At 47.7% G+C, this 27405-nt stretch overlaps 2 protein-coding genes across 6 annotated transcripts in view; one reads left to right on the top strand and one right to left on the bottom strand.

Moving 5' to 3' along the window:
* The first annotated feature begins 4969 nt into the window (after positions 1-4969).
* On the top strand, positions 4970-9750 carry C7H11orf42 (chromosome 7 C11orf42 homolog). The gene is made up of 3 exons (XM_022563260.3): positions 4970-5041; positions 8480-9278; positions 9544-9750. Exons 1-3 carry the CDS (start codon positions 4970-4972, stop codon positions 9675-9677), a joined length of 1005 nt encoding a protein of 334 aa, XP_022418968.1. The 3' UTR covers positions 9678-9750.
* Positions 9751-9979: 229 nt separating this feature from the next.
* The window catches only part of FHIP1B (FHF complex subunit HOOK interacting protein 1B), a 26588-nt gene continuing 9162 nt past the window's right edge, over positions 9980-27405 (bottom strand). For 2 of the 5 annotated variants that reach the window (XM_089915228.1, XM_089915227.1), the window contains exons 2-12: positions 23606-23934; positions 22837-23475; positions 22315-22473; positions 22037-22123; positions 21663-21830; positions 17611-17690; positions 17192-17397; positions 16024-16803; positions 13363-13541; positions 13041-13203; positions 9980-10502 (exon numbers count right to left, since the gene is read on the bottom strand). In XM_089915228.1, the coding sequence (XP_089771354.1) occupies positions 10141-10502; positions 13041-13203; positions 13363-13541; positions 16024-16803; positions 17192-17397; positions 17611-17690; positions 21663-21830; positions 22037-22123; positions 22315-22473; positions 22837-23475; positions 23606-23743 (2961 nt within the window). In that variant the 5' untranslated portion in view covers positions 23744-23934 and the 3' untranslated portion in view covers positions 9980-10140. Of the gene's footprint in view, positions 10503-13040; positions 13204-13339; positions 13542-16023; positions 16804-17191; positions 17398-17610; positions 17691-21662; positions 21831-22036; positions 22124-22314; positions 22474-22836; positions 23476-23605; positions 23935-26794; positions 26958-27405 lie in introns of those variants that run through there. The other 3 variants (XM_089915229.1, XM_089915226.1, XM_089915230.1) reach the window with 3 other exon arrangements.

Genomic DNA, 27405 nt, shown 5'->3' with positions numbered 1-27405 from the left:
AAACAACGGAGGCTGGGGGTGGAAGTGGGGGGACATTCAGAGGAGTCTGGGGTCTGGAGGTATGGATTATGTCATCTTCGTCCCATGGTCTGCCTATGACTGTGATAATCACTCAACAGTTACTTGCTGTGAAGGCTCTACTGTGTGTACCACTGGCATATGTAGCCTGGCCTAGCCATGCATTCTGCTTAGGAGGAGGCAGGAGACAGGCTACCACATGTTACCATGCAGAGAAAATAAGAAAAGGGACCAGGGAATTATCATGGGATCACAGTACACACAATTTAACTTAAAGAAGACTACCCTCCTCCTCCTCCCCCTACTCTGCCCCATCATTTTAACCTAAGTCTGCCCCTGTTCCCACACAAAAGCTCCTCTACAGATCCTGGACCCGGGAGCCTGGGAAGACTGACACTGCCTCTGGAGGCAAGTGCTTGGGTACCTGTCTGGGATGACAGCCCTCTATGCCTGGAGCCAGATGCTGTTTTCAGTCTGTCCTTAGGGAAGGAGCTAAACAGGCTTATTCCCCACCTTCTGAGAATCTGGATAATGTGCCCTGGAGTCCCAAATTTGTCTAAAGACCCTGATCCTTAAGACATATTCAGTTCAGAGAATCTTCTTGGTCTCATGTGTAATCACTATTCCCGCTACCCTCACTGCGCTGCCCAAGTCTCGGGAGTTAATGGCTACAATGTCTCTCCCTGGGCCTGCAGCTTCAGGGGCCAGGGGTCCAACTGAAAGAAATTTTGATATCCCAGAAAATCGTTGTATTTAATATTTCACCTGTTTGCCTGAGGTCGAGGCATTATGGTCTCTTACCAGTCTGCCCTTTTGTGCATCCTGAGCCAGAATGTAGAATTCTCAAAAAAAATCCTCATCAAATAGAACCCCCATTTGTTCTGGCCAACATCACGAGTAGCACACGATGCTGGTGCAATATGATGAAATAGGAATATTTCACACTGTTGTGGCTTCCAGAGAACAGAGATATTAAACAGGAAGCGTCGTGGTATTGCCCAACATGGGATTCACTTTCTGCTAAAAGACTCCACACTGCAAGGACATTGCACAAAAAAATCTTTCATGCCAGCATAAAATCCAGAATGAGAATATTATCAGACAAAAGGCAGGGAATCACTGTTATGAGGTCAGAGAAAGCTATGGGCTGCACAGGCAGACCCAAGCTCTCTGGGAAAACCATCATAACCGTGGGTATTAGGGTTAGCCATTAAGACCTGAAGACCATTAAGACCTGAAGCCCAGTACAATCTGGACCACTCAGACGGCTGGACCAAGCACCATGGGATATCACACAGGAGGGCTGCAGATCCGAAAAAGCAAGTGATGCCATCTCCAGAGCCACGTGGGGTCTCACCAGGTCCTCATTAACAAGGAACTAAAGAGATAGCCCAGGAGCTCAGTGTGATTTTCAGAGGTGTTAATGCTGAAGCCAAGTGGATGAGGAGGAAATCTACGGTTCTCCTCAACCCAAGTGTGGGCGCAGTCATTCTCAAGGCTAATCTTTTTTCATGAAGTTCTAAGTTAAAAAGCCCTCCAGGCAATGATTTTACAGATAATTGTGACAAAATTCTAATCCTAATGGGTCATGAGTCTTTAAGATGTACACATCCTTCTCTTAGTGATTCCTCCTCAATAAATCTATCCTGACAAAACAGAGATGTGAACAAAGATGTATGCAGTAAGATACTTATTACAACATTATTATAAAGAAATGCGTGACAGTCATGTGTCACACACACCATTTTTTGTCTTTCCTCTGGTACGTGAAAAGGGAAATCATGTGCAGCCGATGTTCAAAAGCGGTGAGTTGTCTCCCTCCCACCACAGGAAGCCTCTCTGCTAAGGCACCTTCACTCCATGGTTGTGCACAACTCCCAAGGCAGCTGAGTCCAAAGCTGTACCTTGTTCACTGCTAAGCCAAAAGTCCACCCACGCAGACATTTACCTTTTGTTTTGGATTGAGATCGCATACATACCTTAGCATGCAGTGTGTTCAGAAGGCTTTTCCGGCACGCTTACTCCTCACTACCACCTGAGAACAATTATAAGCCCATAATCCCTTACCTATAATTACAAAATAAAACATCTCTGAAGAAACAATAGTTTTTTCATAACTTTGACCCAAAATCTGGCCTGACCCGTCATGATCATATTTATACTATTTATCTCACTTAGTGTGAATATTCATACATTTAGCTACAGAAATATTGATGGGTTTGATGACAGGGCACCGCCCTCAATCTCACTGGGGTATTCCTTTATATATCATAAAGGCACAATATTCCCTTTCTAAAATCTGAAAAATTCTGAATTCCAAAACACATCCATCCCAAAAGGTTTCAAATAAGCGATTAGGGACCTATAGGATTATCCCTGTAGCCTGAGAGAAGTGAAGAGACTTGTTAGGGCTCTTGATCACTCTGAGGTCTTTGCTATCCAAACCATTCTGTACTGCCCTGGAGGCTCTTGCAGAGAGCAGCATGTTCTCCGGATAACAGCCCCTACCTGTTTGTTTCCCTGTGCTCTCCACTCTGGTCACTCCTCAGATATGCTGATAAGCTGTGCCTTTTTTCCCAGGGAGACGCCAGAACGTGCTACCATGGTGGCAAAACCCATGAACAGGATATGGCCCAAAGAGCCCAGGCCTTGGGCTCATCAGCTCCACCTAGAACTCAGCTGTCATGTGCTTTCCTTCATCAAATTTCAGTCTCAGACTCTGTGAGCTGAAAGGAAAGACGGACTTACTTAGAGAAGGGCAGGATGGAATTTAGGGAGCCTAGAGAATCATGGTATTCAGACCACAAAAGACAGAAGACAGAGGTATGGGCTTCTGGTCGAGGAGTTCAACAGCACCCAATTTCCCCTCCAAGCTCCCTCTATGAACAAAAATCTGAAAGAGAGCCTCATCTGATTTCACCAACAGCTCATCATCCTTGCACCCCTATTTCAACCACCCCCTTCTCATTCTGGACCCCCTTCAGGATACAGAAGTGCATCACTCTGTCTCAACGTCTCTGTCCCTCTGCATCTGTCTCCTTGCACTGTTGGTCAGTTTTGCCCCATGTCTGTGTCTCTTGTCCTTGTCTCTGTCTACCTCACTCAGAATTCCTTTCTGAGGGAACAGAGGTGCCAGTTATACTTTACCAGGTGACCTCTCCTTGTCAACAATAACAAAAAATGCGCTAAAGGGGCAATAGGAGGAAGAGACTTGGTTTCACGTAACAGGAAGGTCGGGGTTTCCGGTTTGGTCTGTTGCAGCTCTTCTCTCATCCTGCCCATTTCCTTGTCACCACATCACGTTGTACTTCCACCTGGCACACACCCCTCCCACCACACTCAGGCGAGCAGAAGGAACGTGTTGATCTCTCCCTTCACCAAAAGGAACTACTGGTTAATGGTTAAAGCTGGAATCAGGCAGACACAGATGTGAATCCCAGATCCTCCATTAACTCACTGTATGCCTTGCACTAGTTTATTTAACCTCTCTGAGCCTGTTAATTCACTTGTAAAATGGGGAAATGATAGTTCCTACTTCAAGAAGTTACTAAAAGGATTAACTAAGATAATGCATTCAAAGTGTTTGGAATAGCCCCTAACACATTCAATTTCAACAAATATTTGAATATTAATTCCTCTCCTGGAGCACAGGCCCATGCTCACTTGCCAAACCTTTGCTCAAAGACCTGATACCCAAACTCTCAGCTCTCTAGGAAGACCAGCCCTCTCCTGGGGCCAGTCACCTCTCCTTGAAGAAACTTTTCTTGGTAACACTCTCTCCCACCACGGTAGGACCCTTCCCAGTGCTTCATGCTCATGTCACCTCAGACAATGGCCCACTTTGTGGGATAACTCCACATGCTGGGCAAGGATAGGGGAGGATGCTCCCCACACACACAAGGAGTCTTGGTGGGCACACAGGAGTGTAGTGGGAAAGCAGCTACTAGAAGGACTCTCTAGAGTGGTTCTTCTCCAAGGAAAAACCACTCTTCTCCAGCAAAACACCAGGTTGAGATCTCTGGATGGAGACGCAAGTGAAAGCCACACATAGATTAGGGCCATAAAGGAAGAGTACCCACTAGATACAAAGCAGCCTTGGAAAGGAAGTAGAGGATGAAGAAAAATTTCCTTAAATTTAGCTGGGTAATTTTGGCTTCCTGAAAGTTCTCTCCAGTTACTAAGGCAACATTATCCCAATTCGATTCTTATCCTCCACATTGTCACCACTCAGCATGGCACCCTCCTACACACACCTGGTTCTCACTGCAACTGTAACCCACTCATTAATAATGAGTTTCAACCTAGGCTGTACATGAGAATTGCCTGGGGAGCTTTTAGAAATCCTGATGCCCAGGCATTCTCCAGACCAATTAAACCAGAATTTCTGGGAGTAGGACCCAAGTACCAGTAATTTTTAAAGCTTCCAGGTAATTCCAAAGTATGGCCGAGGTTGAGCGCCACTGCTTTGTTCTCAATTTAAGTCCTGATCTATGCTTCTCCCATGTCCTTCAGGACCCCAATCCAACCTCACAAAGAAGTCATCTGCAACTGACAAGATAGCATAGCAAATTGCTTTAAGGAGGAAAGGCCTGATACTGTTTCCTTAAAGAACTCAGACAAAGAACTACACACACACACACACACACACACACACACACACATATACACACACATACAGACATATACAAACACACCCTAATGGAAACCTGCATCTACCTCCCCTAAAGCAGGAGAATGAATAGGTGACTAAAGAGTATGGACTCAGGTGGTGGGTACAGTGAGGTTATGAAAGCGACTGCCCTCTCCCCACCCAAGGCCCCAACACCCGGCAGGACCTCTATGACCTCATGCTGTAGTAGGTCAGAGTCCAGGGCCTGGGGCCTCACCTCCATGGGCAGCTTGGAGTTTCTGCAGCAGCTACTGCCCTACCTAACCCCTCCCACACTCCATCATGTTGGTTGGTACCCCTCACCTGCTGACACTGGATGAAGCTGATGCTACCTGGACCCTCATCAAAGATAAGGTAGGTAAGTAAAGAGGGCTAAAGAGGAAGTAACGAAGTGGGACCTAGATGGGTCTGAGCAGTTTATAAGTTGGAAGGAGTTGGAAGCCTAAAGACAATAATAACTAACATTTACTCAGTGCTGGCTTATGTGTGAGGCACTGCATTAAGTGCTTTGCACAGAGTGTCCAATTTAATTACAATTGCAAAAACAGTAAGAAAGGTTCCTTGAAAGACAATGGATAGGGAGCTATGAGAGCAGAAAAGAGAAGTGCTAAGTCAGGGGTAGACTTAGGAGGTCAGGAAGGCTTCCTGGAGTGAGTACTTTCTAGCTTGGCATATAGGAGTTATTCACATGGAGGGAAGAGGAATACCTGGCACATAAAGGGTGCTTAATAAACACCTAATGAGCAAGGGGCGGGGTGTGTGTGTGAGTGAACAGTGTACTAGTTAAAGGCAGAATATATGCAAAAGCCAAGAGAGAAAGAAAGAAAAATGTAAATTAGTGAACTACAAATAGTCCTCTAGAACAGGGTTCAAAGAATTAGTGGTGAAAATGAGGAAGAAGAGGTATAGGGGCTGACGGTGAAAGGCCTTTTACGTTTTCTAAAGAACCTGAACTTTACCTTTGACCTCTTCACAGATATTCCCTCCAGCTTAACTTCCACAGAATGAGAAATTTGGGTTTTGAGCCAAATATACAGATTTCCAGGAGCAGGCAGATCTCAGCTCTGAGTTGCTGGTGTCCAGAAAATCCCACAAAATCTAGATGGACACTAATTTCTGATATTAGAGAATTTAGGGATCAGGTTCTGGTCAGGCTATCTGAAGGAGAGTGAATTTAAAGCATTTGCAGGAAGCAGCCCACCAAGTTTAAAACAATCATCTTAAAGCAGTGCCTACCAAACTCAAAGCAGCCTTAATGGCATGTAGCTCCCATCTGCAATGGAGTAGCAGCTCACCACAAAGGTCAGCTTCCCAAGGAAGCAGAAAGAGAAGAGCCAAGGTCCTCCCAAGAATGAGAGCAACTAGTCTCAGCAGCGTTAGAGGTTGGTCCTGGACTAGATCAATCAGAATTAGGGTGAAGTAAATGGGGTCTTTAACTATTAAAAAGCTACACCATCTCTGAGTATCAGAAAAACTCCCTGTCCTATTTAAATGGAAAATTGCCAGGAAAGTCAGGGTAGGGACATTCAGGATAAATCACTGGTAGTATGTGACAAGTTCAAGAAGTAGGATACCTTTGAGTAACCTGGTTTCCTCTTCCGGAACTGCTGATTTACTGGGCACTTTGTAGAAAAACAGAATGTGGCTCAAGGGCTCCCTATTCAGAATTCAAACCCGCCAAGGTACCTCCAGGAAGATAATCTTCCACCATCACTTTCCTGGGCTGCCCCGGGGAGAGCTGAATTTGCAGGCCTCTAAGTCCTCAGAAATTCTACCCAGAAGTGCAGTGGAAGCAGGTCGTGGTCTCAAATGGTGACTGCCAAGAACACGTTCACCCTAGCATAGAGTTGAGTGCTTTATTTTTCCTGCTTTAGGATAACCACTGGGGCCCTCAGGGTAAGAATAAGGGCCTAATAAACTTCCATGGCAAATTCATGTCTATATTCTGAAAGAGAGTTTCCAGCTTAATCACCTTTTAGCAGAAATTTAGACCATAAGAAACATCACACTCCTGTTAGAGGGACCTCTCCTGGAGACATTCCAATTCGTCTCATTTGTGCAGAATCCTAGGCACCAAAGGAGCAGCTAGGCTGGGATTCTGAGGTTATATTTGATGATTATGCTTTCACTGTCATGAGGCAGAGCATTCTATACAAAAATGCTAACCCACCATTGCTCTGCTCTCACCCCTGGAAATCCAACTGTTCTTCTCAGGGTCCTGTTCTTCAGACCTATGCCCCCACCCAAAAGTTAAATGTCCCATATCTTAGTGAAACAAAGGAGAAGGAATGATAGGAAATTCTTCCATGCAGATCAACAAAGAGCACCAGTTATTTCCTTAGCTAGGTGACAAGACAGTAGTGACAAGCTATCTCAGCTTGTGTAAAGTCCAGACACAACTAGCTATGCCCCCCTTACGCTGAGGGGCAGCACTTCCAAAACAGCTTTACGTAGCAAAAAGCAGATCAACCTTAAGGGACCATTGGTAAATTCTACAAGAAAGCCAGTAAAGTGGGCAATGCCATCAGCAGGGGCACAGACACATGGGATTGGGGGTCTGGCGGAGGGAAGTAGAGCACACAGCATTTTAAGAATAGGACTCTAACGTGAAAGGGGCCCAAAGAGGGAACTGTGTATGCTCCTTAGCAAAACACAGAGCCAGAAGTCTCAGTCAACAATATCTTGGATGAGTCAAGATCATAACTAAGTACAATTACTAGAGAGGATCTTACAGGGCTTCCCAGTTGGTCATGAAATTAAATTTTCCAGAACTGGGTTACCCAGCACAAAAAGGCCAGAAGGACCAAACCAAGAGGAACTGTAATCTGTGAAAGCCTACTGGAACTAGCATTACAAAGATGAGGCCTCAAATCCCTAAGAGAACTACCCTCTGAAGCTCGGGCAGAAGGTGTATACTAAGATGTTATAGACGCGGTGTGGACTTCCAAACCTATTTCTGTGTAACCACTCTTGGTTAATGACATCACCCATGTAACCCTAATCCTTGAGGATGCCTTTTCCCACAACCCTTAAGTGACCGAGTTCTACTAATTCTATAACCTAAATACCTTCCCCCATTATTTTAGTTCAGGGCCTCACCATGTCTTGCCTGGAATTTTACAATATTCTTAACTGACTTTTTCTCTCTCTCTTTATTTTATGCCTTCCTATTCAAAATTAACTTTCTAAAATGCCTATCTGAATTGTGCCCCTCCTAACCAGAACCCTTCAAGTGGCTTCCCACTGTCCTCAGGATAAAAGTCCCATCACTTAGCACACACACAAGGCCTTGAATAATCAAGCTCCTGTGTGCTTGTCCCTCTCCACACCCTACACTTAAGTAATATGAAAGTATACTTTCCTGACTATGCCCCTCTTAGTTTGTAAGTTCAAGTTTTTTCACTGGCTGTTCCCTCTGCCTGGATTGACCATTCTCCTACCTGGCTAATTCCTTCAAAGTTAAAGCATTACCACCTAGAAACTATCCTTGATCCTCTTCTATCAAAGACAAAGGCTGTTAAATCACATCTCATCTGCTCCACAGCTTGCTCTCTGAGCTATATCAGGACAAGAACAAAGTCTCAGTTTTTAATGCATTCCCAGTATCTAGCAGAGTCTGGCACATAGTAGAGATTCAGGTTTAGCTAGAGGGGACTGGGAGACAAGCAGGAAGCACAACAGTGTGAGCACAGTGTGCACTGACAGTGGGAGGGTCAAGCTAGAGTAGGCTACCAGGTAACTCCTAACTCTGACCCTAACTCAGTCCCTGACCTATAAACTGGCCACCTGCAGGTTACAGAGGAGCGCTTTGGGCCCAATGTAGTGGCAGTACCTTTCCTGTCGGATGCAGCCTGCTTTGACCTACTGGGTGTGCTAGTGAAACAGTCCCGCCCAGCCCACACCCGCCTGGCTCTGCCAGGTCGGCAGGGCCGGCGGGCACTACAACCAGTGGGGCCACTACCGAACCTCCTGGAGCAGGCAGGCTCTGAAGGTGCCTTTGCCCACTGCACTAGAGAATACTCACCAAACGGCCGGGCAGAGACAGCCTATGAAGAAATGCGACTGTTGGATGGGCAGCCCTGCCGGATCCGCTTACATATGGGTGGCCTGCGCAAGAAGATGGCCTTCCTGCTGCTGCCACCAGGGCAGGTGAGCTTACAGCAGACTCTTCCCTGGCTCCGAAGCACCCACAGCATCTACGTAATCTACCAGGTCTTCTCCTGTTCCTGGCTACAGCTGGGGCTGCTGCCTACAGCCCGGGAGCCCCAACTGCTCCGGTTACAGCGGTCACTGCCTATTGCCTTCTCCTGCCTCAAGTTTTCACTGCAGCCCAAGGGAGTGCTGGGACCACAGAAGCCCCTGATCAAAGACCCACTGCCCCATGGGGCCAGTTGGGTCAGACCCGACCTCAGCATCATGCCACCTCCGGCCCCCATGTCAGCCCCTGCCGATGTCCCCGAAGCTGCTGATGTGCCCTCACCTGGCCCAGCCCCACCTTCACCACCTCCCCAGGAAGGGCCAGAGGGCAGACCACCCAGATTCTCCTACAAGGGCCGAAACCCCTTCCGAAGGGGGCCCCAGATGCTGTCAGGTACTGCTAGGGGAAATGAAGATGAGAGGGATGGGATAAGGTGGAGGGAAAGGGCGTGGGGTGTAGAGCCCAGGAGTGTGTGGGGCACCCATAACTCCACACTGGACCCTGGTGAGGGGGATGGAGTGAGGGAGCCAGGGCAGGGCGAGATGGAAGCATGGTCCTGGTGAGGGGGTGGGTACAGCACAGAAGACCAGAGGGAGGGACCAGGGCGGCAGAAAGACAAGGGCATGAGTCAAGCTGTGGCTATCCCCAACCCTGGCAGAGAATTGGCTCTTCAGCCCCCGAAGCCCCGCACCAGGAGCCCAGGGTGGGGGCCCTGGGGACCCCGAGCGGCACTCCATGTCCCTGCCCCTGCTGCAGGGTCTGTCCTCGGAGTTCGACAGCGACGACGAATGAAGCTGAGGCGAGAGATGCAGGGGGCCAGGCCCCCAAGATCTGACAATAAACATAAGCTGCTGCTCCCCCAGCCATCCTGGGCCCACGGTGCTTCTTCCTGTAGGAGTCTGGAGGAGGAAAGCCCCAACGTTCCCCCAGGCTTCATGTCCCCTCACCCTCGAAAGGCATAAGAAGTACCTCAAAACCTTGGCATCATGTCCTCGCCAGAGAGGAAACACCCTGACCACTTCCCCATCCATGTACAACTTTCTTGGGGCCCCAGCCCTACAGAAAAAGGGTGGGAAAGAAGAATGAGCACAGAATAGAGATTTCCCTTTTATACATATTGCAACAAGTTCTCCAGAAAACATTCATTGGAAATAAATTAAAAAGTCCTCTTGCCACTGCCTCCAAACATAAAAAGGAGCCTATACCCTGGCCCCAGCACAGGCCACTCAAGGCCCTGATTGTCCATGGAAGAAAGTTAAGGATTGAGGGGCCCAAAGCCTGAGATGGGAGGGCCAGATCCCTCCTCTGAAGTATCCAACAAGAAAGGCGAGGTGACAGCGTGGGCCTGGGAGATGGCAGCCAACTCCTTGAGAAACTCAGGGAAAATGACTGCACAGTAGACAGCATTCTTGACTCGCAGAGCCTCACCTTGGCGGTCAGGGGCCCCACCCCGGGGGGGTAGGACCGATGTTGATGCCCCAGGGGAGCCCCCACCTAGGCCAAGTCCTGTGCCGTCTCTCCCAGGCTGAAGAACCATCTGTGCCGCCTGCCGAGCCCTGGTTGGACTGTGTGCATGCCGCAGGAGCAACTCCCCCAAGGATGGCCTCCGGCTCTTCACTGGGAACAAACAGGAGTGTCGTGAAGCTGCTGGCGTCAGGCAAAGTTCCCTGGCCTGGGAGAGGAGATTCCCCTCCCCACGCACCCCCACTCCCCCAGGGGCATGGACCTCTCCACTAGAACTCTTAACACCAAGGTGCTGCCTGCCCAGCCTCCTTCCCTCTACCCAACCTCCCCAACAGCCAACCATCGTGCTCAGTCTTTAGGCAGTCAACCCTTCAGATACTTCATTCCCAGACAAGACCCCTCCCTCCTCCAGGCCCCTTCACCTTGAGGGGTTCTCTTACTGCGCCTCCCTTTCCAATCACTCTTCTACCATCACCAAGCTCTTTCTCCTCAGTCTGTAACATGCCCTTATTCTTGCTGCCCAGCACCCTCCTATACTAGATGGGTCAATCCTCTAGACATTTCCTCCTTCCCCTGCCTATCTGTAACACCTCACCCACACCCCTGCTCCTTCAATACCCACAGGTGCTACATATGCAGTCATAGTTCAGTGACTTTATCAGATCTGTCACACACCACTGTCCCTCCAAGTTCTGCTCTCCTGTGCCACCACTTGGCCTTCCACCAATCCCTCTCCTACATCCACCAAAGCCACCCTCCCACTGGTTGTGGCCAGACAACTTCATGTCAGCTTAGACTCAAATGAACCATTTAAAATACTGCCTTCTCTTCTCTAATTTCCTTCCTCCTAGACTGCTGGCTCTGGATCTGTTCTTGGACCTGTCCAGGACCTAGGGCCTAGACTCTAGGGATCTAGTCTCTAGATCATGATACCATTCCCATTCTCGACCTCTAATAATGGCTACGGAGATATGCTAAACAGATATATTAGATTTGGCGTTCAGAGCCCTTTACAACCAGGTTCACACACTTCCTCGCACCTCTTCTAGAAACTCTCTACACACTTCCTCCCACCTCTTCTAGAAACTCTCCCTGCTTTGGCATCCACATCTATGTGCTCCTCCTGGAACCCTCCAGGCTCCTTTCATGCCTCTGTAGCCCCTTCTGCCTTAATTTTGCTTTCCTCAATGTTTTCATCCTTGGCCTAATTTCCCCATCCCTACCTCTCCTCTAATTTGCCCTCCACTAACTTCCCATTTCACTGCTCTATCACATTGCATTTTAATAACTTGTTCTCATGTCTTCTACCTCATACATTAATCTGTGAGTTTAAGGGCTTGGACTCTGTCTTATTTATCTCTATATCCCTGGGCCCTCCACAGTGAACATAGTACCAGGACTGTGGAAGCAAGAAATAATTCCTGGTACTGGACCATGAGGAAATCATGCTAAGGAACTTCAGCTGGGCCTTCACAGCTATCTAATAACCCTTCTGGTACTCTCTTCCCAACCTATACACTTTCCTCCTTAAGCCCCCATCTCACCTCTGCTCTCTTGCTCAGCATATTATTTTGCCTCCTACTTCAATTAGCAAATAAAGGATGACTACAACTGCCTAAAACTTCCCTCCACACCTCAAAACTCCACTTGTACATAACATTTCCTCCTTTGATCTCTCCTCATTTGCCTCAAAGGGGGAAAAAACTTTCCTGTGCTCTGGATCCCACTTACTTCCACCACCTTCAGGACCTTGCTCCCTCAGTTATGACAATCCTCTAGTCACTAACTAGACTATCAGCTTTTTGAAAGCAAAGATCACATCTTGTACCTCCCTGAGTCCCCTGTATCACAGACAACACCTAGCACATATGGCAAGCACTCAGATACTTGTTGATGAAAGATCTAAATTTAGAATATCATGGTCATATTTAACTCTTCCTTCTTCCTTATACCCCACAACCACTCACCAAACTCTGCCAGTACTTCCTTCCCATTTCCACCTTTTCAAATTCTTCCTTTCTATTTCCACTATTCTAATTCAAGCCTCACAGGTCACATCTGCATTATGGCATAAGCCTCCCAATTGCTCTTCTGACTTCATTTTCTCCTAGCTCCAGTGCAACTAGCACATGAACTAACACACTTATCTCTCCATTCCCAGATCTAAGAACCTCCAATGGTTTCTCACTGCCTAAAAGTTTACAACCTCTGCCTAGCCCAACTTCTATGCTGAGAACCTTCTGCTCTGACCAAATCTTTCCAACCTTACTACCAACTGTTCCACCAACTTCCAAATCCCCTGCTCCAACTAAACAATTCATGCTGTCCCCTGAGCAAAAGAATAAAGCCATCCCACTCCTTTGCCTACCCAAGTCCTACCCATCTCTCAAGGCCCATGTCAAATGCCATGTCCTTTACCAAGCTTTAACAATATCTCAACCTAGAGATTCTTCTGTCCCCTTGCCCGTCCCCAACTTCTAGAGTAGTTTTTGCTGGTACTGTTGGTTTGGCTCTCAGTGGACAGAACTATGTTTTTCCTCTGCCCAGAAACCTGAGGACAAAATCAAGACTCTACTCTCTGCAACTCCCTAGTTCCCGGTGCAAGGCTTCAACCTTAATAAGAAACTCAGTTAACCTGAGCTAATTAATTGCCTAGGGAGGACAGGGAGGTGGTGGCAGTGTAGGCCTCACCTAGGGAATCAGACCGGCGGGGGGCAGATCCTGCCGCAGGGCCCTCCGTCCAGTCCAACTTGCCACGGGCAATGAGGTACTTCTTGGCTTTGGATAGCAGTGCTGGGAAGTCCTCCTGGGAGGCTGCAAAGCTCTCAATCTTATTCTTCACAGAGCCCAGCACCTATGAAGCACAACTTCATGACATTTCTGGGTGGCTCTAGACTGACACAGTCCTTTCTAGCCCCGCTGGGCCTATTCCCAGCCCCCCCAGGGCCACTCCAGCTGTGGGCCTGGCCCACCATGGAGCCTGGACGCACCCATGCATGCATGCATCGCACACCTGCAGCAGGGACTTGACACTGGGCTGGAAGACCATGTTGGTGTTGAGCAGGAAAGAGCGGAGCAGGGGCTGGGGGTGACAGGCCAGCTGGGCCACCAGCCCCGTCAGCAGGAAGTTGACATAGACGGAGTTCTGCAGCATGTTCTCGAGTTTGGCAAAGAGCACAGCCATGAAGGGGCCTGGGGTGGGGGGGGGTGGGCACAAGGATACAAGGCCTAAACACAATGCACATCACACGCATTCCTCCCCAAAATAAAACCCCCCACCACCACTAGATGAAAATTATTTGTGTCAGAAAATGATTTGCATGTTTAAATATCCTGTGACCACCTATTCTGGAGGAGATAAAATGGCAGACACCACATGGACCCACAAGAGGTCCAGATGCCAGCTTTATACACATTCTAGCTGAAGGGCCAGACCACAGGCTCTGGAATCAGACAGACTTGGTTCAAATTTTAGCTTTACCATTTACTAGTTAAGTTACTGGATGAATCAAAACTCTCCAAGCATAGTTTCCTACTTGGTAAAATAAGAAAATACACCCACCTCATAAGGTTATTAAGAGGATCAAAGAGATACTGATACACAGCATTTAGGACAAAGTCTAGCAAATTATAAGTATTCAATAATAACCATAAGCTATGTAATATTTCTCAGTTTTTTAAAAAGCTTCACCCAAGAGGACAACTGAAGAAAGAACAAGTGAGAAAGTGATTAGACCAAAAGAAGAAATCAGGTTACATACAAGACAGTGGATAACACTAGACCTGAGTCAGAAATAAAGCAAGAAGAAAGCATAGTGAAGGCAAAGACGGTGACTAGATTGGTCAACTTAAAGTTAGGGGAGGAATCTTTGGAGAACCAAAAAAGAAATCAGGTCTGTTCAGGAGCGGGGAACCAAGGTGGTGAAATAGAATCTGTAGGGAAAAAAGAGCTTAGTTCAGGGCCAGAGAAAACTGATTCAGGACAGACTCTTTGGTGGAAAAGAGGATGGCAGAAGGGATTAGAATGATCTTCCGGGAGAACTGGCCTCAACTGAGCCAGATAACCAACACTAGGACTGTAGAACCATCACAGTCTGTCTGGTCAGGGATTTGTCAGGGAGAGGGAGTGTGCCTAGGAACTGCACTAAGACTTGAGGCAGGAGAACAATGAAGGGCAAGAGACACTGAATCCTGAGAAAGATCCTAGAACATTCTTACTCCACATGCACATGACTAGCCTTAGCTCTAAAACAACTCTAGCTTAGCAGGGTCCTAAGATATCCCATAACTTTGTCCTTCTCATCTCCAGGGACTTTTCTGCAAGAGAAAAAGCTCAGATGAGTTTAGAAGAAGAAAAAGGACAGAACTTCAAATAACGCTTCAAGAAAGTGGTAAAACCTGCACACCACCTTCTAGTGGTCTAGAGAAGGAAAGAGCAGAGCAAAGCCTAAATAAATGAAAAGACATATTTTCTGTAGTCTGCAAGAGAGTTGTCATTACTCCAGAGCAAAAGGCCTGATGCTGTGCAAGGCCCAGTTAGGGCATGTACTGATCAATGCATGATAACTTGACTACAAACAACAGGAAGATATGCGGGTACCTTGGTCAACTTGTATCCGCCATGCACCCAAGAGATGATAATCCTAAACTACCACATGCTGAGTTCTCACAATGTACCAGCATCATAGTAAGTGATTTACATGCAACAAAGACATAGATGGAATGCTAACTCAAGGTATGTCTAGTCCAAAGCACTATACAGCTTCCCAGAAGTGCCTCCCCACCAATCCCCAGCATGGGGTGTAGAGTAGGGACAAGAGCCAGATGAGGGTTGGGCTGGGTAAAGCTGGCTCTCAGACGAAAACAAAGAGGAGTTAGCCCAGCCACTCAGGCCAGATCTAGCTCCAAGGTCTTTTGGAGAGACCAAAAGAACTTAGCCAGGGGGCTCAGGGCCATGCTTTGTCATTTGCCCTGATAGAGGTATTTCACTGATCTAATTTACCCAGAGACAGTTATTTCACTCTATCTGCTTCAGTTCTTACCACTAACCATAAACCCTTAGAAAGTCTTACTGAGCAGTCAGGGCAACCAACAAGGTGCAAGGATAGGGAACAGGAGAAACTTGAAACTGAGCCCTTCTCTAAAGAGGCTGGGAGAAAGGAGGCCAGGGCTGAAGAAGAGAAGTATACCAGAGAGCTGACCCTGGGCCACAGAAGAGCTGACAAGAGACCCAACACCCAGACAGATATATTGGTGGGAACAACATGGAACAGCATGATTTATAGGTGCCTCACATACAGGACAGCACGTATGTCTTCCACATGGTTCAGATGGATTGCTGTGATTCACCAGGAAACACCAAACACAGAACATCCTAATCACACATCCCAGAAAATGGCCAGACTGAGGAAGAGGAGGAACATGCATAAAGGACAGACATACAAGACTCAGACATAAGTCAATACTCAAACCAGCACAAGCATGGAAGACTACAGACAGACACTGAGACACAAGTATGACATGATATGTATCTGGAGGGGACCCAGGCAAAATGGATGAGGAGCTAGGCAAGTACACAGGAATGACATGGGCAAGAAGTCTCAGAAACCAGCACAAACATGTCGAGAACATGCAAAGAGTACACAAAGGAGAAGACCTAGGCTAAGTAGCTTACCAGTGAAGGGCTGGCTTGGCAGCTGGTTGAGAGTCCGCAAAGGGCTGCTGAGGAAGGGGCCAGGGGGCTCAGGGGCACAGGTGAAGCTTTCGTAGGCCTCCTCCTCCTCAAGAGGTAGTGAAGGCTCTAGAGGGGGCTCTGAGCCAGCGCCCCCATTGCTCAACGCCACCTCCAGCTCCCGGAGCTCCTGCCCAAAGCTCTCTAGTCCTGCCACGCCCTCGGAGGTGCCCTCTAGTAGTTCCCCAGCTCCCTCCTGTGGCACCCGACGAACCTTCTTGGCCCCCTCAGGCCACGGTCCTGGCACCCCATTGAGCTGGGGAGGGCGCAGGTGGCCAGGGCCCTCCCTCACACCCAGAGCCAGCGCCCCCCTCCCCAGCTCCTCCACCTCCCCTTCCCCTGCATGGCCCCTGCCCTCCTCAGGCAGTAGGCTGCGTTTCTTAGTCCGGGAGCCAACAGGACTGGGCTCAGGAGGGGGCCGCTCGCCATCATAGGGGGCAGACCAGGTACGGCAGGCTTGGACACAGCGGTCCACACCAAGGCGCGCCTCACGCAGATACTCCAGGTAATTGTCTTCCAGCTCACCGGGCTCCTCCACAGGGCTGGGCCGTCGGCCAGGGCTGGAGGCTGGGGATGCAGCAAGCCCCGGTGAGCGAGGAGCTGGGGCTGGGGACTCGGAGCCACCCAGGCTCTGCTGTCGCAGAAAGAGGGCCAGACGAGACGGCGTGGAGGCCCGGGGTACCGTCACCACAGAAGAGGAGTCAACGCTTGGGCTTCCAGGGCCTGCAGAGGGGAAAACACATAAGAGAGATCAAAGAGCCAGAGGTGCAGGAGGAAGGATGAGACACCTTGGGTAACTAAGAGAGAAGGCAATGAAGCAGAAGAAACATGGGACTGATTCAGACAGCTGACTCTCCACTCCTCAAATTAAGCTTTTCCTCATCCACCACCCCCTCCTCATTACCACCGACACCACAAAAACAACGGAAATAGAAGAGTACAACGGGAGTGAAGAAAAGGAACAGCTTTGCTCAGAAGCTAAATTTCTTTGGTGGAGTTAAGGATCCACCCTACAACACCCCTCATCAACCTCCCCAAAGATGGAATGCCACTCATGGCCACCTCCCTCCTCCCACCTTCTTGCTAGGCTCCCCCAGAACCCGGGCCATACCCGTCGTGTCCTCCCTTCTCCCTGCCTCTCTGCTAGGCCCACCTCGTGCCCACGAGGCATGCTCTGGACGAGGTGGGCTAGAGGCACGGTGCCGACAACAGCGTGGGATTAAGGAGAGAAACTTGTCTGCTGCTCGTCCATATAGGTCCACATCGCGCACAGCTGGCTTCTGGCTCAGCATCACATGGTTACACGGGACAAGATACCTGGGAAAGACAGCAGAAAAGGGACACAGGATAGATCAGGAAGGAAGGACAGGGCTTGGGAGAACATCAGTGGAACTATATGGCTAAGCCAGGCTTCGAGAGGACACACACACAAGCAACCCCAATGCAACCCATCACCCCAGCAATGCACAAGGCCCTGAGGGCCCGGAGGGTTCAGGATCAGCCATTCCTCAGCCCTGCCCCCACAGGTACCTGAGAACCAGCTGCAGCAGGACATCCTCACAGCTGAGGTTCAGTAGGGTCCTGAAGAGACTCAGAGAGACCATGCAGAGCTGGGGGGGGGGGGGGCGGGAAGTCACCATAAGAGCTCTCTACCCTCCAAGATGTTTACCAAATGGAAACCTCCCCAACCCCAGGCCCAACCAACCTCTCCTGGAGCAATGATGGCACAGGGCCTGGCACAAAACAATCATTCAAATATTAAATAAATGATCACATGATCTTTGTGGTCAAGACTTCATTATTCACAGATAGGAACGAACCACATGTCAGATTTAATGTATTTCTATAGACCATACACATGTCAGCAAACTCTCTGGATATATATACCTGGCAGCAGAGATACCAGCAATACTTAAATGGAATGAATACCCATGAAGAGACCCCAGGAAATACTGGGACTGAGTGAATGACTAACAGGAGACAACAGCAACGTGATAACTAAGGGAATGCCTGTCAACAGACTATAGCAGCATAGTAACTGAACGCCTACCAACAAAAAACCAGAGGGAACCTGGAAGAATCCCAGCTGGGAAGTGGGTGGGGCTGTGAACAAGGAGTCTGAGTCACCTCTCCAACACCAGTGTCTCTCTCAGAAGGTAGGATAAAGAAAAGTTCAAGGGCAGCTGACAGGAAAAGGAAAAAATAGGTGGGTCCAGAACAAGGGAAACTTTTGTTTTAGAAAAGTAAAAAGGGTGGTTCACCTCTGGCTAGATGAAGAGAAGAGACACATGTAAGCACTCCCTCACTCCTATGAATCCCCGAAGCACTTTCTCTATACTTCCCTTACGGCAAGTATACCTTGAGCACCCTGAAGACAACTATTGGGTCTTAGTCCAGGGCACTACCTGCACAGTCTAGGTGCTCATCATTAACTAAATGACTGTGGGGGAATTACAAGCCAATCATGGGACTTCCCTGGTGGCGCAGTGGTTAAGAATCTGCCTGCCTGTGCAGGGGACACGGGTTCGATCCCTGGTCCGGGAAGATCCCACATGCCGTGGAGCAGCTAAGCCCATGCGCCACAACTACTGAGCCTGCGCTCTAGAGCCCGCAAGCCACAACTACTGAGCCCACGTGCCACAACTACTGAAACCTGCGTGCCTAGAACCCATGCTCCACAACAAAAGAAGCCACCACAATGAGAAGCCCGTGCACCGCAACGAAGGGTAGCCCTCGCTCACCCCTAGAGAAAGCCCATGCACAGCAATGAAGACCCAACACAGCCATAAATAAATAAATGAATACATACATACATACATACATTTAAGGAAAAAACAAAACAAAACCAAACAAAAGCCAATCATGGTGGGAAAGAGATAAGATAGCAGTTCCCATTTTAGACAGCATGGATGTTTATCCTAAATGACCATTTTAACTAGCAATGAAAACATTCAGACTCACTGAAAGATTGTGTGGTAGGTAGAAAAAATGGCCCCTCAAAGATGTCCAGGTCCTAATCTCCAGAACCTGTAAGTTACCTTCCATGGCAGAAGGGACTTTGCAGGTATGATTAAGTTTATTAAAAAATTTAAGATGGGAAGAGTAGCCTGGATTATCCAGATAGGCCCACTCAAATCACACGAGTCTTTAAAAGCCAAGAACCTTTCCTAGCTGGGTCAAAAAGAAGAGAGATCTGAAGCACGAAAGGGACTCGATCCACCACTGATGGCTTTGAAGATGGAACAAGGGATCACAAGCCAAGGATTTAGTTGGTCTCTAGAAGATGAGAATGGTCCTCAGCTGACAGCCAGCAAGAAAACAGGAGTCTCAGTCCTATAATTACAATTAAGTAAATTCGACCAATGATCCCAATGAGCAAGGAAGCGGATTTTCTCCTAGGGCCTCCAGAAAGGATGCAGCCCCGCTGATGCTTTGATTTTAGTGGGGTGAGGTCCGTGTCAGATACATGACCTACAGAACTGTAAGATAATAAATTTGTGTTGCTTTAAGCCACTATGTTTGTGGTAATTTGTTATGACAGCAATAGGAAACTAATACAGATACTCAGGCTAGCTAGCCAGCATGATTCACGTTAAGCCACAAAAGTCGGACTATAGCAGTTACAAAGTCAGGCCAACAGAATCAAGCTTAAAAGGGCTAAACAGGGGAAAGGAAAGCACCTGCATGTTTAACATGGGCATCCTAAAATCAGAAAAGATTTGGTTCCTCCAAGAACTGAGAGCCAAGAATAAATACCCCAAAACCATGAAAGGCTCCTGAGACCAGGGAACCAAATGAAAGACTAACAGAAATATATGCTGAAGACTAAAGACACTGAGGGAGAATCAAAGAAGTTAGGACAAGATTAAGACAAAAGCAAGACGGACAGAGCCCAATACAGGAAGAAAAATCAAATCCTAGGAAGGAAATCAACATTCCCAAAACATGAACAGGACATTCCATGAGGCCAAACAGATTTAAGACCTTGGTCAAGCTTCAGCATAATGAGAAATAAAACTTTTTCAATGCCTTTGTAAAATTAAAGCTTTGACATCTCTTCCCTATCAGTTTATGACAATAATTCTTAACCCAAGGCATGTATCATAATTACATTTTGGAGTATTAGAAAAGTACACATGCCTTGGGCCTACTCCCAAAGATTATAACTCAAGAAATCTAAGGCAGAACCTAGAATCTGTTGTTACGGTTACTGTCATTTTCAAATTCTAAAGTGTACACTTGGTTCAGAAACACTGGTCAAATCAGAGTCAGTCTAGAATATCTCATATACACCCTAACGTAGCTTCAGAAACCTCAACTATACAAAACATAGCTATCCAGGAACCTTACTTACCTGGAACCCTACTACCAGGTACCTCAGTTATCTAGAACAGTTTTCTAGAACCTTTAGTGATCTAAGAACTTCTATTTTAAACACAAGGACCCAGAGAACTTCAATTATTTATAATAAAAGAAGGAAACAAAAATGGTTGACGGAGCCAAAATAAATGCCATAAAGTCCATGGCTAAACTAATGCTTTACTCCCCCAGAAAGACTTCGGGTCTTTATGACTTAGAAACAATTTACTCCTATTTTATATACATTTCTATTGGTTAAAATCTAAACTTCTTACCATGGTCTACAAGGCCACACATGATCTGAACTCACCCACCTCTCCTTCCCTTCTCCCCTTTGCTCACTATACCTCCAGTCACACTGGTCTTTCATTTCCTCAAATACATTTCATTTCCTGTTCCCCACTTATGTACTTTGCATACATTGCTCCCTCTGCCTAGACTGTTCTTCCACTTGCTCTTCAATGGGGTAACTCCCTCATGACCTCATGACCTTTAGGTCTCAACTCAATGTCACCAGAATGGTTTTTTTGACCACTCTACTGTTTTCTAAGCACCCTGTTGGGCTTTTTATAACAATGACCTCAATTTTCAATTATTTTGGTTATGTGTTTACTTGTCTACCTCCTCTACGAAGGAAGCTCCATGAAGTCAGCAACCACTGCTTACCATTATATCCTCAGTACCAGAGAACAGTATGACATACAGTGAACATTCAATCAAAATGTTCAGAAAGAAGGAACGTAAGTAGGTAGGCGGGCAAATGGGTGCCCCAAGTTCTATAACTCTACAGCAAATCCAGAGGGAAGAAAAGGTAAACGTACTAGTAGCAGCTGGATCACCTATCAAAGCGGACACAAAGCCTGAAGAAGTGATCTCAAGTCACCCAGAGCAAGTCACAAAGCGCTACACAGCTGAAGAGAACCTCAGGTCAACGCTACATAACAAGTGTCACACAATGGCAACACCTATAGCCGTGACGAGCAGCCGAAGTCATCCAGAAAAGGTAACTGTGTCCTAGATTTGTATATTACAAAAGCAGGAGGCCACATTAAAATTGTACCCAAAACAGTTAAAAGTTTAATACTAGAAAGAAAATGCCACCTAACTTTGAAGTGATTGCTGGAGACAAAGGCCAAAGAAGGGCAGGAACACCCTCCCAGAACAAAGGTCGGAGAGAGAAGATGGCTCACCCAGGTAAGCCAGGACAGAGGTAGGGGCCATACCCGGGAGTTGCTGCCAATACGGGCAACAAGGGTGTCAAGGATGGTGTGGGTGTCATGCCGGTGTAATAGCAGGAATCGCAGGAAGGTACGGAGCAAGGCAGGCTCTGAAATACTCCGTAGGAAAAGTTCCAGATAAGCGGTACTGGCAATCATCTCCTCCACAGAGGTCTGGACAAAGAAAGGGAAAGTTTGGAAATTTAGGGCTTCCCCGCACATATGCTAAGCCATTTTCCCTAAGTTCTAAGGAGGTACCAGGAGCAGAGAGGGAAAAAGGGAGGAGTACCCAGCCCACTGCCACCCACATTGGTCCTGGCATTGAGGTTACCACCCCTCAACCTAATCCCTTAATCTGCCTTGCCACCCATGACTCTCACCTTATGCAGGGCAGGGCCCATGACAGGCACCAGGAACCCATTATGGATATAATCTACCAGCTGCTTTTGCACTAGAGGGTGAGCCACCTGTAAGGGTGCAAGACACAGGATGGAGGATTTTGAAGGGGGCCATTGTCAGGAAGGGAGCAGAATGGTAAATACAAATAGGCACCCTACCCCCAAGCTGAAAGAAAACCAGAACTCCAGGGAATGCACCCCCCCCACCCCATCTCCCCAGAATGACCAAAGGCCAGACCTCCTGGGAACCCCAGTCCCACCTGAATGACTGCGTTGCAGAACTCTAGGGAACTCATGAAGAGAGCAAGGGCTGGCACCCCCAGCCAGTCCTCCCGTCGCAGGCAGTGCCAATCATCTCCTGGAACTTCAATCTTTCGGGGCAGTGAAGAGTACAGGGCACTCAGCCCTGTGGCCAGCACCTGGGGGCCAGCCCCAAGGACAGGTTACCAAAGACTCAGACGATACGAAAAGGGGAACAGGGAACTATTAACCCAGAGCTTTTATGCGAGTAGGGTTAGAGCTATTACCAGAGCACATATTTAGTCACCCAACGTGCCAGCACATCACCTGGAACACTGGCCCGTGAAGAGCCTTCATACTTGCCTTATCCACCTAAGCCCATGTTTCATCCCCACCCCAACTCCAGGTGCTGCTTTCAAACCCGGGGGGGCTGCTTCCTGAAGGAGAGGGCCCTGGTACATAGTCCCTCCACAACTCCTGGACAGGAAGGTGCTCTCCCGTGCCTACACCATACCCTACCCCCCATCCCAGGAGGTGCTGACCGGGCAGAAGTAAGAGTGATCTGCGATGTAGCGGCCCACAGTGGGACTTCCAGCTGATAGAGCCATGAGCAGGAGTAGGGCATCACGGGCCTGTTGGCCCAGGGTGCCCTCTCGATGGACAAAAGGTACAAGGCGAGAAAAGAGGAGAAGACGGGGAGCAGCTCCGGGCTCAGGTGGTGGCTGCAGGAAGAACTCGAGCAATGAAGGCTCCCGGGCCAGACACACGCACAGCTGGCTGAGAAGTAGCACCAGGCCTTCATCCAGTGCTGGGCTACTGGGCACAGGGCGGCCACAGGCATCCAGCAAGATCAGCAGAGCCTCACGAACGGGACTATGCCGCAACAGTGGCTGGCGAGCTTCGCTCACTAGCATCTCAAATAGTTTCAGTTGCTCAGCCCGCCGTTCCTCAACCCCATCCCCAAGCTCATCCCACTGAAGCTGCCACGTCAACACACGGGTTAGCAGATCCTCGCGCAGAGCAAACTCCAGCAGGGGCCCAGGAGCCGTGGGAGCCGAGGGCACCGCATGATCCTCCACCAGCAGTGTCAGCATCTGGTAAGTGTGGTTGCACACAGCACTGAGATCGTCGGCTCCCCCAGGAGCTGCCCTAGGGCCTTGCCGCTCCAGAATTCGCACCACCTGGGGAATCAGGACAGATAAGAGAAAAAAATTTAAGATGATCAGGTGACTAGATGGCAAGGTGAGAGAACAAAGAATGTTAGGACTTGGGCAGCCAGCAGACTGGGACCTTTAGCATATAGTCTCCTACCTGGGACCAGTGATTCTTGAAGACCATGAGGCAGGTCTCAGGGTCAGCCATGACAGGAGTCTGCAGACTGGCCCCTTGTGGTACACGATGCCCAGGGCCCCGGGAGGCCAGTCTGCTCAGCCAGTTCATCCTCTCCATGAGGTAGGCCGGGCAGGGCCAGTGGCCAGAGGGCCACACTCTGAGAATTTGCCAGCCGGAGGCTTTCTCTACTTGTGTCTCTAGTCTGCTTCATCCGGTCTGTAGGAGCCAGTAACTGTCCATGGAGCCAGAAGATATACCAGGCTGGAGTAGTGAGCTCACAGGTCACTGCCCGATCCAGACCTACAAATCTAATTCAAAGAGAAAGGATGGAAGAGGTTAATAGAAGTTTGCCTCTCTCTACCGCCCAGCAGGAAGAACTCAGAACCACCACTCCACTGAGAACTTCACACACACAGTCAGCACCTTAAATTCAACATGTCTAAAACAGAACTCATTCCAACACTAAACCTGTGTTACTCCCCCAGACTTCTCCACCTTAATAAATGATACCAATATTTACCTACTTGTTCAGGCCAAAAACCTAGGCATCATCCTTCTTTCTTCTTGTCCTTACTTCTAATATCCAGTTCATCAGCCTATCATCTATACCCTCCAAACGTGTCTCACTATTGCAATAGCTTCCGATCTGGTCTTCATACTTCCAGTCTTGCCCCTCTGAGAATCTATTCCCCACATGGCAACCAGAGTTTTAAAACATAAATTATACTACATCTCTCCTCTGCTGAATACCCTCCAATGACTCCCTATCACACTGGTAATAATCCAAATTCTCTACCTTGGTCTCTAGGGCATTACATAATCTAACCTGTATAACCTCCTACCATACCCCTCCTCACTCATACTTTATTCATACAAGGCTTCTTGAATACTTGCTCTTCCCTCTGTCTGGAGTGTACTTTTCCTGATCTTCACATTGCTCACATCGCTCAGTTCTTTCCAAATGCCATCTCCTCAGAGAGGACTTACTTAACAATTCTATCTAAATAGCACATCTTCCCACCTTCACTCTCTAGCTTCCTAATCCTTTCTTCTTAGCAGTTTTTTACTTTCTAAAAATATTTATTTGCCTATTTATTTGTCTATCTTCCCCACTACAATGAAGCTCATTGAGGGCAAGGTTTCTCTGTTGTATCCCCAGTACCTGGAGCAGTGCCTAGGGACTTAATAAATAGTTGCTGAATGTACGGATGCTTAAGTGAATGAGTGAATGAACAAACAAAGAACAATCAGGAAATCCAGTCTTGATCTGGCTCCGGCCCTCTGGGAGTGTTGAGGAAGAAATTTTTTTCTAACTATTACAGGTCCCTCCCTAGAAGCCCACCCAGGAGGAAATACACTAATAGACCTTTAACTGGCTGAATAATCTTAAGAGGTAAAAATTCAGAGCCAACCAAAACAGCAAAAGAATTTTCATTCTAGCAAAGAACACAAGGATACACTCCCATAAACACACATATACCCACTCCTGTCAGATGCATCCAACACTCACTCCTGGGGACATGACGTGACACCCTCACTAGAGAATGGGGAAAAGTACCAAAACAGCTGCTGGCCTTGGCCATGGCTCACAGTTCCTTCTCATCACATCTACCACCCACTCAACAATACTGTCTGTCAACAATATCTCACAAGTATAAAAACTTCAGAGGAAAAAAAACAAAAAAACTTCAGAGGAAAGGTGTGGTTCAGTTGTCCTTCCTCTTTACACTCAATAAGGCTAAAGGAGCCCAGAGACCTGGCAACAGGCCCACATTTGGCCTCCAGTTATATTAACCACCACCCCTTCTACCCAGATACACTCCCTCTCACCATTATCAGCGCACACTAAAGGAAGATAGCAACTATGCTTAAGAAAACCTTCTGGAGAACAAAAGACAGTCTTTTTTTTTTTTTTCAAAAGACAGTCTTATAAAGGGTGGGAGCAGTCCTAAACAGCGGGCAGGGCTCACTCATTGATTAAGTCGGTGTACATCATACTGATAAGTGCTGGGACACTGTGCTAATAATAGGTAAGCACTGGAAATACAAAAATGGATAAAAACAGTTGGTGGAGCATAAACAAAAACTCCAATAGATATTATAAACAGAGGTACTTACAAAAATGTCATGGGGGTGCTAAGGAAAGCAACTAAATCTTCCTGGGAAACTATAAGAGGATTCCAGAAAAGAGGTGATATCTGATTTAAATCTTTAACAACGAGATACTGGCCACAAAGAAAGCAGACGGAAAGGCCTTCTTCATATTAAAAACAGTATGTTCAAAAATATGGCACTGTGAAAGAACATAGCAAATTTGAAGAACAGTTGCAAGTTTGGTGTGACTTAATCTCAGACTATTTAGAGAAGAGAGATACAATATTAAGTTGAAGGGTAAACATGGGTGAAGGTTATAAATATCACTGAATATCATGCTAAGGACTTTGGGTTTTATCTATCAACACCCTGGAATAAAGGAGGTTTATAAACAAGGAAATGACAAGATCAAATTTGCCTTTAAAAATATGTCAGATAGCAACATATGGTGGAGCAAAGAGAGACCTAACCTCACACTCATACCCCAGGGGAGCTGAAGAAGGGCCAAGCATCCAGTCTCAGCAAAGTAAGGCCTTAACATGTCCACAACTAAACTGCTTCCAGCTTCTAGAACTCAATTCCAAAGACTAACAAACAGCTTCTACCTTGGGATGTACCTGGGGCGCCCACTTCTGCTCCACTCCTTGACTAACATAGAGCAATGCTCACAGACCCAAGGGGAACTGGCCTCCAGGACTTTCCCTGCCCACCCCACCCCCATTTCTTTTCAAAGACCTCAAAGAGAAAAGCCACACTGAAATCACTGTCTCAGAACCCAAAAGCTAACACTTAACCTGGACCCTCTTCACGTACTTCAGAAATCTAAAAGAAAGCCACAGCTTGGTGTTCCTGTCACCCACCTAAGATTCCCTCACTCCCTGTTAACCCTGAAAAGTTCAGAACAAGACAGAAGAGAATGGGATCACCACCCTATTACTGTGCCCTTTCCTCCCACAGCAAAGTCTAGAGAAAAGTAGATCCCTCTTCCCAAATTTACCTACAGGCTCAGCCACAAGGAAAAGAGAAGGAGATGATCTTTCAGACCCCCCAAAATGGTCATGGTCAAGCACTCACCAGAGGGCCCGAAATACAGCCTTATAGGAACACTCAGCAAGGGTGTCCACCAATCTCGGAATAGCAGGCACGAGGCAGGAAATGGCTCGGTCTCACTTATGAACCTTTGCCCTGGGAGAGGCAAAGAGGGAGGAAGGTGGGGGCAGGGATACACCTGCAACATCTACAGCAGACAGAGAGAGACCAAAACAACCTTCTAAGAACAGGTCAGTGAAGTTCTGAGGCTTCTCTCCCCCTACAATGGCTCTTCCTCTTACTGACGTAAGAGGATGGGTTCTTACCCTAGATTCTAAAAGTAGAAAGATCTGATTAAAACTTCATAGTAATACAAAAGGGAAAAACAAATAAACAAACCCCACCTCATAGGAGCCTACGATCTAGAGCTCAGCTCAGACATATCCTCTCTGCCTGTCTATCCCTCAGCCTATATGTATGAGACAAACGGGTTATCAGTGTATGGTGCTAACTCACTCCCTCCCCTCTCCCCAGTACTACCTCTGCTTCTTGCAGGGATCTCCCCACCTCACTCCAGCAAAGCCCTCATAACTCACAGCATGAACTCTATTGCATAGTGACTCCCCTTTACAACAGTAAATCCCCACGTCACACAC

This window comes from Delphinapterus leucas, chromosome 7, assembly GCF_059928025.1.
Source record: "Delphinapterus leucas isolate spDelLeu-1000000601 "Yukka" chromosome 7, BTC_Dleu_Yukka2, whole genome shotgun sequence".
NCBI lineage: Eukaryota > Metazoa > Chordata > Mammalia > Artiodactyla > Monodontidae > Delphinapterus > Delphinapterus leucas.
This window is presented reverse-complemented; position numbering and strand designations above follow the sequence as displayed.

Excerpts from the sequence above, each read along its gene's own strand:
- C7H11orf42 (XM_022563260.3), top strand. The coding sequence starts at position 4,970 with ATGTTGGTTGGTACCCCTCACCTGCTGACACTGGATGAAGCTGATGCT. Across the intron at positions 5,042-8,479 it reads GGACCCTCATCAAAGATAAG|GTTACAGAGGAGCGCTTTGG; the intron begins GTAGGTAAGTAA and ends GGCCACCTGCAG. Across the intron at positions 9,279-9,543 it reads GGGGCCCCAGATGCTGTCAG|AGAATTGGCTCTTCAGCCCC; the intron begins GTACTGCTAGGG and ends CAACCCTGGCAG.